The sequence below is a fragment of the Eleutherodactylus coqui genome, chromosome 5 (genome assembly GCF_035609145.1).
Source record: "Eleutherodactylus coqui strain aEleCoq1 chromosome 5, aEleCoq1.hap1, whole genome shotgun sequence".
NCBI classification, from domain to species: Eukaryota; Metazoa; Chordata; class Amphibia; order Anura; family Eleutherodactylidae; genus Eleutherodactylus; species Eleutherodactylus coqui.
Window position 1 is genome coordinate 243,046,522 of NC_089841.1, and position 12,720 is coordinate 243,059,241.

At 45.2% G+C, this 12,720-nt stretch overlaps 1 protein-coding gene across 2 annotated transcripts in view; it reads left to right on the top strand.

Moving 5' to 3' along the window:
- The window catches only part of SHB (SH2 domain containing adaptor protein B), a 118,968-nt gene that overhangs the window by 65,671 nt on the left and 40,577 nt on the right, over positions 1-12,720 (top strand). For both annotated transcript variants that reach the window (XM_066604391.1, XM_066604392.1), the window contains exons 4-5: positions 6,681-6,852; positions 9,636-9,755. In XM_066604391.1, the coding sequence (XP_066460488.1) occupies positions 6,681-6,852; positions 9,636-9,755 (292 nt within the window). The remainder of the gene's footprint in view (positions 1-6,680; positions 6,853-9,635; positions 9,756-12,720) is intronic.

Sequence of the window (12,720 nt, forward strand, 5' to 3'; positions counted from 1 at the left end):
ACAGATCTAGTTTTGACGTACAATAGGTCTATAGTTCGTGAACCGCACTTGGGCCGGTGAGCGTTACAAAAACCTAAATCCTAAAATCAAAATTTCTAGACCGATTATACGACGGCAGTGTTTAATATCTCATTGTAAAGTATCGAGGGTCTGACTTCAGTATGCCGCCGTCTGAGCCACCCAAAAGGGCCGCCATCTTGGGGTACTAAAATCACCGAGCCGTGCAGCTACATAAATTAGTGTAGTTCTGGACACCGTTGTGTTGTCGCATCGTGTGAGCTGTCATTTCATTTGTCTCCAGGTTCTACAAGTGTGCAGTAAAAAAGCAGATCATGAACATTTCAGAAGATTGTGGTGTGATGGGTGTAACATTTCTTTCACAACATGCCTCGAAATACGGCTAATACGTTTTTGAAGCCATTTATCGAAAACCCATTAGGAAGAATAGAGCGGCTCGTGAGAATTACCAAAAGTCTAACATCACCAATACTGAACGTCAAAAGGCTTATCGGAAGCGTCTCAAAATTAAGGCGGCCGAGCGTCACATCTCTGATTTGGAAATGCCTTTCGGGGGGTGATGGCTTACTCTGAGACTACATGATGGTCGACACACAAGTGTCCATCATACTAGTTGGAGATTTCAATAACAACGCCAAATTATAATTTACATGCTTTAAACTTTATGAAAACACATTTTAATCTGGATGATCGGCCCGTGGAATCTCCCACGACTCGGGGTGGTACAATATATAGATGTCACCTTCGCCTGTAACATTGACGTTTATCTCTTCCCTCATGTATGACCTCTCATATCAGACGTGTTGTACAGACTCTGAAATTTTTTTTTATTAAATTTGATTTATTTATTCTATCTTCCAAACCCCTTCTGACTAGATATTTTAATCACGTAGTTCGTATTCTACGCCCCTAAAGAATTGCAGCCATGACTTGCACAGACGATTATTTTTTTCCCTCATTCTCAGGACGCTTTCACACAGGTGACAAAACTGCTTTCCCATGGGTTCCTTCACATTAGCAATGTTTTGTCTGATGCGATGTTGCGAGAGAGAAAAAAATTGTGGCATTCTCTATACTGCCGCAACTTGCGATGTTGTGTAGCCCATATGGAGCCTCCTTGTTAATCGCATCTCACAAACTAGCGATTTTTGTGCGATATGATGCGTTTCCCTACCCCTAAAATAAGACTTGGTAGCATTCGGCTCGGTCCAGGTCCTCCTACTGCTGTCTGGAGCTCCGCGAGCGTCCTGAACCCCTCGTTTGCCCACGGAAGATCACTTCCTGGTTAGGGGATTCAAAAATTCCACCTCCTGGAAGCGATGGCTCTGATTGGCTGAATAGCTCTGGATAAACCAATGAATGCAACACTCAAATAAACCAATGCGAGGGCTCCGATTGGTTCTTTAAACACTGCTCAGCCAATCAATGCAGAGCTGAATGAACCAATCACGTTGTGGAGGCGAGATTTATGAATTGGCTGAGCCGTGGCATTGATTGGCCAATTTATAAATCCTGCCTCCACAAAATGATTGGTTCTTCAAACTCTGCTCATCCAATCACAGCCCTCACAATGGTGCATTGATTGGTTCATCCAGCTCTACTAAGCCAATCGGAGCAATCGCTTTCTAGAGGTGAGATTTTTGAATCCCGCAAACGAGGTGATTTTCTGTGAGTGAACAGACTGCAGGGTGCCTGGCAAAGCAGCAGAAGGACTCGGACCGAGCCTTTTAGGTAAGTATTCCCTTTTTTTTTTCAGGGAATTCGGCTAGGGCTTATTTTAGGGGGAGGGTTTAGACTTCTCCTGACAAAATCGCACAAGTTTATCGCCAGCCACAGCGAAGCTAGTGCGCAATTTATTTTAATTTTTTTTGTAAGAAAAACACATCACTGACTACAAAATCGCAGAAACACAGCTGCGATATCGTCACGATTTTGTAGCTTTCAGACAGAATTGGCTGACTGTGAACCACACAAATGTCCATTTAATAGAATGAATCGCTTGACAAGCGACTGTTAAAATGCCTGTTTCACAGAGGCAATCACTTGATCAAGAAACTGGGCTCAAATAACAATTTGAGGAGGTAATCAAATATGGATGATGGTTGCCATCCATTAAAGAGTAGATGCATTAGAAACCATTATGTTGGAGTCTTATACTACCATTCCACCGCTTTGTTGGATGGCAGCTTTAGAGGATGCCGCCGGTGGCACATGTACGGTTATGGCAGGCTGCAGATTGCTCATCATTGTGGTCAATTTAGTCCTGCGCCCCCTGGTGTCATGTAAATTGAAGTTGGATATGGATGGGCCAGATGTGTACTGATGGACAGGACACCGGCAGAAGGAGCAACACAGCGCGGTTAACTTCAGGAGAAATAAACATTAGTATTATACCGCTGCATGAATGAATGGTAACGGCCGACGGTGCACCAACTACTTCTTCCCGAAGATCGATAATGGCCACGGTTATCCACTGCATGCTGGTGCATGTAGCACTTGCCATATTACCCTACCTTATTATGTTCTCCCACGGTTCCATGATTGCCGTCCTACATCCCAAAGCCTACAGACGGCCCAATTAACCGAAGCATGTGTGATACAGAGAAATTAGAATGTGGTATCCACTGGGAGCCGGAGCGAATGAGGGACCGGATTACCTGCATTCCTATGGAGAGTAGACTTAAGTGACTGGTTAGACATTGGCTAGTGATTAACATGCCTGAACAGAGTTGATATCTGTCCGGCACTGGAGATACGGGGCCATAGTCCCCTGAGACATGTAGATGATAATGCCTCTAACCGTGGAGCGCTAACCTCGCACACACAGCACTTCCAATAAATTATTCATCGGCTTATCTAATAATAATATAAAAAAAGTAAATAAAAATTTGAAAGCTCCAGTTTTTGACTTTAATGCATTTAGTTTCTCAAAGAAACGGTATATAAAATGTTCCCGTAGGGGCTTATTTTTAGGTTGCAAGCCTTTTAGATACCGACATGAAATCATTAAGAGTAAATGTATTCATTCTTAATATCCCAGTATTCTTAATAATTGTGTAATTACCGTACAGCGCCGGCATTGAGTAATGCGCCTGCGCCTCTCCCGGGGGGCCATCGCTCATTACATAGTCTACATGTGTAATGATATACATACTTTTACAGGAAGAAGCCAGTTTGCCAGATATATTAAATCGAGAGATTAGTAAACACAGACCTCATAAAGTGAATTAGGAGATACAGCGAGCCTAATGAAAGGAGCGGATGTCTTAAGTCCGGTTTATGAGCGGAGATCATCTTGCATCTTATTAGAGTATAGGCCGTGATGCGGTATCCTATGTTGAGGTCTGGCGGCACCTTTTACTTAAACGTAAAACAATGGTGCGTATAGAAGATTGCAATGCCCAGTTTTGCCATCCAGGACAGAAATACTTGGTATTTGCTTTCCTTCTTGCTCTTTCTGGGACATTTGGCCAATTCTACAGCTGCTTGTCTGATGTCGTGGTTCCCTCATGCAGGGTTGTCTTGCACAGGTTCTTGCTACTCCGCCAACCTGAGGACGGCCTGGATAGCCCCCTCTCCAAGGACAGCACGGTCTGCCCCTCCGCTACATATAGCATTGTCTCCAGGTATCAGTGTAGTAAAGGCCATAACAAAGCCAAATTAACATTTCACAGTTGTATTAATGTTTCCCCTCCCTGAATATAAAGACCTAAATGTAATCTTATGGCTAAATCGAATGGCGACGACTGATTCTTCTGGATCTCTGCAGCGTTTGATACCACCGATTTATCTACTCCTCCTCCTTAAGAAGACTACTCTATGTAAAGTGCTGCAGAGTATGTTGGCGCTACAGAAAATGTAATTCTATAAGGCTGCTGTTCTCTTAGAGTTGATAAAGTGAGAACTAGAGATGAGCGAGCACGCTCGTTTATGGCTGATGCCCGAGAGAACCATATTTACTACTGTGTAGCATTCCTTTCTTTTTACAACAGTCAGTAAATGTCTGTGAAGGGAGGAGACCAATTGCTGGAGTGTTCGTTCCTGTCTGGAGGATTCCCACTGCTCAGCAGTCCTCGGTCGTCTTTGCCAGATGTTTTTGTTTCCTATTGGTGGACGGCCGGTTCACCCCCGGACTCTTCTTCTGTGAAGCTCCACTGTTGTGATGGATGCAGTATGGAGTTTAGCATTGTTTTGCTGAAATATGCGAGGGCTTCCCTGAAAGATGTCTGGATGAGAGTACCGTAGCATTTCAAAAGCTGCTCAGCATTGATAGTATCTTTTCAGGATGTGTAAGCTGCCCATGCCCTAGGCACTAATGTAACCCTATACCATCTGAGATGGAGGATTTTGAATGGTGTGCTGATAAGCTAGAATGCTCTCTCTCCTCTTGAGTCTGCAGGACACAGTCTGTGGCTTCCAAAAGTTTTTAAATTTTGATTCATCTGAGCACAGAACAGTTTTCCCTCTTTCCTCAGTCCATTTTCAATGATCTTTGGCCCAGAGAAGACGCCGGCGTTTCTGGATTGTTGCTATATGGCTTCTTTACATGATACAGCCTTATTTTGCGTTTGTTGATTACACGGCGAACTGTGTTCACAGACAATGATTTCTAGAAGTATTCCTGAGCCCATGCAGTGATTTGCATCACAGAACCATACCGGTTGTTATTGACCTTCCAGCTATTTTTTTTTTTATTAGTAATACTTTTCCAGCCTTTTGCTAACCCTGCCTAACTTTTTTGAGATGTGTTGCTGCCATCTATTTGTAAATGATTTAACTTTTTTGTTTTAAATTAGAAAATATCCAACTTTCATCTTCTGATATGTTCCATTATGAATAAAACATGGGCTTATATGAGATTTCCAAATCATGGTTTTCTTTTTCTCTTTACATTTACCTATATTTTACAGTGTCCCAATATTTTTTTGGAATGAGGGGGGAGGGGTGTATAGTTATAGAATAATCTGTTGGAACACGGTACAAAAATAAAAACCTCCCCTTAAGAATGGAAGCACAACAATGCAAACATGAAGAACACACAGTATCAGTAGTTGTATTAAAGTCCAGGAAAGGATCGGTCTTATAACTACACTGCTGGACCAGAGGAGCTGGCTTGTGGACCAAGAGGAAACCAATGCAGAATGGGCTGTTGATGCTCTAATACTCCCTGGAGAAGGTTTATACCTTCTGGAGGGATGCAGGTTGTGTAAAGGTCGTACCAGTCTTAGGATCGGGCCTGTGGGGCTCTAAGCAACGGTATGGCGTGATAAAGCGTCCGCGTGTCCTGATGTGTCGCATGTGAACTAATTGGATGTATAGGCAGTGATATGGAATGGTGTCTTGCACCCCTTGCCTGGGCAGGATTTATTACCAGTTCTATAGCTCCTGGCATGCCCAACTAATATACTTATTAAGAATGAATTAAACTCTCCTCCTCCCATTGGCTGCAGCAGCGTTACTCCTGCGCTATATGAAGCCAGCTTGTTCTTCCTCCAACTGGTGCTTTCTCACGGGTTTCTTGTATCTAAACCGGTGCGCCCGTACCAATGGGCCACACCAGCGTGTTGGAAGCCAACGCTCTCTGAGCCCGCGCCAACGGCTTTACAGAACTGGGCTCTTCAGATCTTATGAAATATTACTCCTTTTCACATTTTTGTACCTTGTAATGCAGAAACTGTTAATCCTCGTATTCCAGAGTCTGTGTAACTGACGTAACTATTTTATTAACTACACATTTCAGAGCATGAGGGTCCTTTCGCACGAGCAGGAATTTGGCCGCAGCGGAATCGGTCACGGAGATCTGCACCAAAACCCGCGTGTCTAAATACAGGTTTTGTTGCAGAATTTCCCGTCTGTTCCAGCCAACTAATTCCGAGGGGCTGAAGTGACACTTTCTGCTCAGCGTTCCATTACCACAGTGGTTTCATGGGTGACTCTTCCTACGTGGGACCGGGTGAGGCAGACATGCCTAATCTGTGCCACACTGCCCTTGTAGGACAAGTCTTGTTGCTCTGTGTGATGGCGGCCGATGGCCATGTAGGAGGTGGAAGCCTAGAGCCAATGATTGTGCACATGTTGGTCATTTGTATAGTGGAAGGTTGGTTTGTTGGGATCCACTGATTTATCACTCCACTGACAATGTATTTAGTTGTGATTTGATTTATATAGTCATTTAATCACCAAGTTTATGTGAACACTTCTTTGCACTTTTTCTAATGACTTGTGTTTTTCTGAATAGTATATTGGCAATGCTGAGGCCCTATTTAGATTATAAAAATTGCGTACAATGCACGCTGCTAAAATACTTGTCACATCGGGGGGACTTGTCACAACTTATTGGCTAAAGTTCTTTCCGTAAAAGTTCAGACTAATAATTAGCCAAGAGCTTTTGTTTTCTGTGAACCTTCGAGCCGTGGCGCTCGGCCAGTTTCCAGACTCTAGACCTTGGGAGGCTGTTGGGCACTGATATAATGCTGAATGGGAAAGACTTCCTTCTCTACCATCGCATTGTAATCTATGGGGCAGGAAACGAGCTCCCCCTGATCATTAGTGCCGTACGCGGGTACCTATAGGCGGTGGCGCTCTAGAGGATCTGTGCTGGGGCTTTGTAGACGTCTACATTAGTGAGTGGTTATATTCACCCTTTTTTTAATCTTTTACAGCCCAGTTTAATGGAGGTGAGAAAAGACAGTCCTCGCCATCGCCATCCAGTGACAGGCGCAGACAGCTTCGAGCCCCTGGAGGCGGCTTTAAACCTATAAAACATGGCAGTCCCGAACTCTGCGGTATCCTGGGAGAACGAGTGGACCCAAATGTAGCACTGGAGAAACAAATGTGAGCGCTTCAGAGAAATGTCAGCAGTAAAGTAGTCATTGGTGCATAAATTGTTCAGTTGGTCAAAAATGTACTTCATGTAAATTTTTTTTTTTTTTGTTTTGTAGAGTCCTTATGTCTTGGCACGTCTTACTATTTCATTTTTTTTTTCCCCCTTCAAAATCATTTACTAAAGAGAAGCAGCCTGGGCTTGGCAGCATATTGGCACTGGTAACGGTGTTATGTGTAATCACACGTAGCGTGCTACGGAGCCCAGCCAGTGTTCTAGTTCTGTAATGCAGCACTTCTAAAACGTGTATTTTGCAATTTGCGCAGCTCGCCGGTAGTTATATCTATGGCTACATAAGTTAATCATTTGGCACACTAATACAGTGGTTGCTACATCTGTAAAATGTCAACTAGCATTTTAACTCATTCCTTAAAGAGCCACCCCAATTAAATTCCTTTTGTTCATTATGTAGCTAGTCCCCAGTATATATATCAGCTAGTATGACCTTGAACTCCTGGCCTCTTACTCCTGAAATGTCATGTGATTTTCAGTTCCGACTAGTTTTTCCATACAGCATAACTCCTGTGGTGGACCCTGCTATTGGTGTAATATGTCTCCACCAGAGGAATGGGTGGAGATGTGGGTTGGCTGGCCTCAGTTAAAGGGAATGTTCACAGCTGCGGATTGGCTGCCTGAGACCTATAGAATGCCCCAGCTACGATTGGCTGCCCGCGAGACATATATCACTTGCCACTAACCCTCGTTAGCTGCTGAGCTCCAGGTCCTGCCGCTACGTCCAACGTACACCACTGGGTCGCCGCCGGCTCTGCACAAGCTGCAGCCTGGCGCCCCTAGGCAGCTAGCTGGCCACCTCCTCAATCACCTTGCGTCGCTGCCGGGCACAAACACATACCACTGGATGCGGCTCCATCAGTCCCGCCGCGGCCACTCCTGCTGCGGCTTATGGCCACCCAGCTCCCTCCAGCAATCCTGCTGCTAGCCGCCCAGCTTCTGTAAGTGCTTCTGGCAGTCCCAATGCGGCTGCTCCTAGCCGGCCAATTCCTGGAAGCACCTCCAGCGCTGCGGCTGCTCCTACTCGCACAGCTCCTCCAGCCACGCTGCACTTGCCGACTAACACGTACCGCTCGAAAGCTCCTGCTCCTCTCTGCACTCACTGCTGACAGATGGGGAACGGAGACAATCCAAAGCTTTTGGGCATTACCAGGGCGATGACTGTAACTCAGTATGGCTCCACCCATACTGACGGTGGAGACATATTGCACTAATACCGTGGACTCTACCACATAAGCTCTTTAGAGGAAGACTACCATTCTATGATCGGAATGTCTGAGTTGGAAGGGTCATCGGGTTCAACCCCCTGCTCAGTGCAGGATCACTAAATCATTCCAGGCAGATATTTGTCTAGCCTTTCTTTGAACATTTCCATTGAAGGACTCGCCACCTCCCGTGGTAAACTGTTCCACTCATTGATCACCCTCCCTGTCTAACATCAAATCTGTGTCTCCTCCCTTTCAATTTCATCCCATTGCTTCTAGTTTTCCCTTGTGCAGATGAGAATAGGGCTGATCCCTCTGCACTGTGACAGCCCTTCAGATATTTGTAGACCACTGTTAAGTCTCCTCTCAGCCTTCTTTTTTGCAACGTAAACCTTCCCAGATCCTTTAACCATTCCTCATAGGACATGATTTGCAGACCGCTCACCATCTTGGTAACTCTTCTCTGAACTTGCTCTAGTTTGTCTATATCTTTTTATAAAGTGGTGTGCCCAGAACTGAACACAGTATTCCAGATGAGGTCTGACTAAGGAAGAGTAGAGGGGGATAATGACCTCTCGTGATCTAGACTCTATGCTTCTCGTAATACATCACAGAATTGTGTTTTCCTTTTTGGCTGCTGCATCACATTGTTGACTCATGTTCAGTCTATGATCTATTAGTATACCCAAGTCTTTTTCACATGTGTTGCTACTTTTCCAATTCCTCCCATTCTGTATGTGATTTTCCCCCCCCCCCCCCCCCCCATTTTTCTTGCCCAGATGTAGGACTTTGCATTTCTCCTTATTAAATACCCTTCTGTTGGTCGCCGCCCACTGTGTAAGCTTTTCCTAGAGTTAGCTATCCCTTTTAGCTTTGTGTCATCAGCAAATTTGATCAGTTTCCCCTCAGTTCCCTCCTCCAGATCGGTTCTAAAAATGTCACTGGGCCTAGGACAGAGCCTTGGGGTACTCCACCTGACACATTCCTCCACTTGGATGTGCAGCCATTTATGACCCCTCTGAGTACGATCACTCAGCCAGCTGTGAATCCACCTAACAGTTACCTTGTCAATCCCATATTTGGTCATTTTTTCAATAAGTATGGTAGGAGATACTTTGTCAGATGCTTTACGAAGGTCAGGATATACTACATCTACCACATCTCCCTGATCAATCCAGTAGGTGATTCTGTCATAGAAGGAAATTAGATTCATCTGGCATGACTTGTTTGTTACAAACCCATGCTGGCTCTGGTTAATTACAGACAAGAGGCAGTGGAAGTGCCCAATATACACCGGAGACATTCCGAGTGTGACAGGCAGTCAGCTGCTGGGCAGCAGGGATGGAAAAATGTGTTGTCGCTGGAGTTGTCCTTTTTTACTGCATTCATATGACCAGTAGTAAACGACAGTTCTCACACGGTTTTACCTCTGTGAGAATGTAGTAATAGGCTTTTTGGAAAATATGATTATTTTTTTTTGTATTGTTACTTATAACAATTTTTTTGTGTGTTTTTAGTTGGTACCATGGAGCCATCAGCCGGACAGATGCGGAGAACTTGCTTAGGTTGTGCAAAGAGTGCAGCTATCTTGTAAGGAACAGTCAGACCAGCAAGCACGACTACTCCCTGTCCCTGAAGTAAGTCACTGCTATTCTGTGTACTGCAAGTTAACAGCTGTCTGCAAAAAGTCATGCAGAACTGCACTGGTTTGTGGGAAATCGGTGAGGGTTTGGGCCGTGGCCACTGCTCTTGGCCTCACCAGGAGGATCGCATGTGTCGGCACTTGTCCACATGGCTTTATTACGGAGTTGTGTGGCACTTTAGAAACGGAATTTGTATGAACAGTAAAAGTCTGTAGACTTCTGCAAAGTATGTAATAAAGACTGGGACGTGTCGGGGGGGGGGGGGGGGTCACATCTGGTAGAAAGCGCGCAGCGGTTTTTGTCCTGCTAAAAGCCGCGCAGCTGAGCGTAAAGCAAACTGACTCCATTATAGTCAATGGGGTCCATTCAACGCTGTTCGGTTCCGCCATAAGGAAGATTCCCCCTTCCTGCTCTCTGAATGTAGCAGGAAATCAGAACTCTCAAGCGCAGTTGTGAAACCGCCCTTACATGGCATCCTTTATTACAGTTGTATTCCTTATGGAAGTGCCTATAGCGCCATCATATGGAACCACAGACACTGTCTGCCGCTCTACTGCTTGATAATTTGAATGCATCTTAATAAGGCAGAGAAGCAGAAATGGTCTTTCCCGTTCTATGACAGTGAGTGGTCATTGTGTTTTCGCAGGATACATTTTTCCTTTTCATTTGGCTGAAGAGGTTAAAGCCGAGCAGGCGCTGTATACTGCCATACAGAGCAGTGTGCTCCGACCTCGTGTATTGATTTCTAGAAGAGGAGCCCATTATTACTGGTGAGCACTTGCACCACTGAGCTGCTCAGTTGCCCCCCGCTGTGTCTGCCGCGCACCGGCACGCTATCAGCTGTGCCCATGTGTGCTCACTGGCACGCACCAGCGGGTGAAGTAATGCCGGCTCGGCTGGGGTCTTGCCCATGCACAGTAGGGAAGGCATTTGGCTTATTTGTGGCTCAGTGACGGTCTAATGTCCGGAGAGCAGAGACATTGTGATTTAGTGGTATAATAAGGCTGCGTTCCATTACCAGAGGTGACATCACGGACTGTCTGGGACAACTTGTGGCAGACTTTATAGGTCACCTTTTTAAATGTTTTAATTAGTAAAGTCAGCTAGAAGTGCAGGTCCTCCGGCTGTTCTAGTAACTCATCGGAAGTGATACGGATACCTGGAGTACAGCCGGGCCGGGTTAATTGCATCGCTCCCTCATGTGTTGTAGTTCACCTCTGCTGCCAGCCTCTTAATTCAAGGGATTGTTACAGATAAATTATCACTCGCTCAGTAGATAGAGCAGCGTTACAGCGAGATCCCCCCACGGACGTCTTGGAGACATTACATTTCGATTTCAAGTCTCCTAAAATTGCAATGTAGATCACAGGAACATGACCTCGTAAACTCATTCCAAGCTGAGAAAGTGTTAGGCCAACCAGTCTGACGGTCACAGGTGCCTAATTGTCTAGAGGTTAATTTAGATGTAAATTACTTTAATTTCAGTATAAAACACATTTTCAAGAAATCTGCACATGTTGCATTAAAACATGTTGTCCAGTGATGGAGGGTCATGTGACCAGACTCGTTAATCAGCAGCCACCATTTAATTAAACAGCACTGCACATGTGCTAGTATGCTGCGCCATGTTCACCTGATGCCTCGGACGGGTTGGGTCATGTGCCCCTCTCTCAGCGACAATGTTTAGGAACGCAACGCTGAGGCAAGGTGGAGCGTGGCTTCTTGCACGCATTGGCGCTGTTCTGACTACATGAAATTTAATAATTACCTCGTTATAGAACTTCTAGCCAGTTTTTAAAGACGTATAGGTGTCCAGCCCCTAAAGTTTATCAACTCTGTGTAAACTCGGAACACAACAAATGTACAATAGCTTAAAGGGAATGTATACCGTAGAATGTGCCCGAGGTGTCTGGCAGAGAGTTAAACCCGTGGCGGCAGAAGATAATGGCTTTTCTTCACACTTATTAAAAGCCTGCTGGCCAGATTTTTCCTTGCATAAACACTCGCCCACCTGAGCAAGCAACATATACAATATTTACTTTAGCTAATGAGGGATATGGAGAGGGTTTCAAACTATTATCTATGTTTTTAAATATTCTACAGTTTACCCACAAAAAGTTGTTAATTCATTCAGTCGTTAGGTTGTTCAATCAGTAATTGCTGCGTGTAAAAGGGCCTTTACTCTCCCTATTGTGAACACATGCGGACAGCCAAGCTAGGCAGGTCTATGGGGTGTTGGGAGGGATGGCTGTTGGCCAAATGCTCATTTGGTCAACAGATCTTGGTTTATGGTCAACTTCTAGGCTCTTTACTTTAGACAATTCGCCCCCATTAGCAGAAGTAGATTATGTACCTGCACACGCACATTCAGTCCAAAGTCTCTAAATCCCTGAGCTTTACCTACAATCCAGGAAACAGTAGCACAGAAGAAAACACAATTCCCCAGCGATGCATCATTTGCTGCTCTTTACCATCTCTGATATTATGTAAGAATCAGTTTCTAGTGGTTTGCCGTGTTTGTCACCGGCTGCTATGGCTATGTAATAACACAAACCACACGAGAAAACTGTGCTGGGTGAATGCCTATTCCTCAGTTGGTCCTTTGATCAGGTCTGTATAAGGCCCAATGTATTTGCATTGTGGAATCTGGAAGCGGGTGTTTGCCTCTAGATCCCACAGCAAATACTGCCCATAGGCATGCTATGGAAAACTGCTTTTCAATGTCCGCAAGCGGAAATCAATTGTGTTTTTTTTTGTGTGTTTCCCCCCCCCCCCCCCCCCCCCCTCGCTCACGGAGGGAAAATCGCAGCATGACCTATTCTAGCGCGAATGGCTACCATTGAAGTCGATGGAAGCCGTCCTAACCATGGCAGTTCTGCAATGACCGCCGCAGCATTTTGTGTATTGCGCATCCGCAGTACAGATTATGAAGACCTCGGACAGGTACGCAGGGCTCACC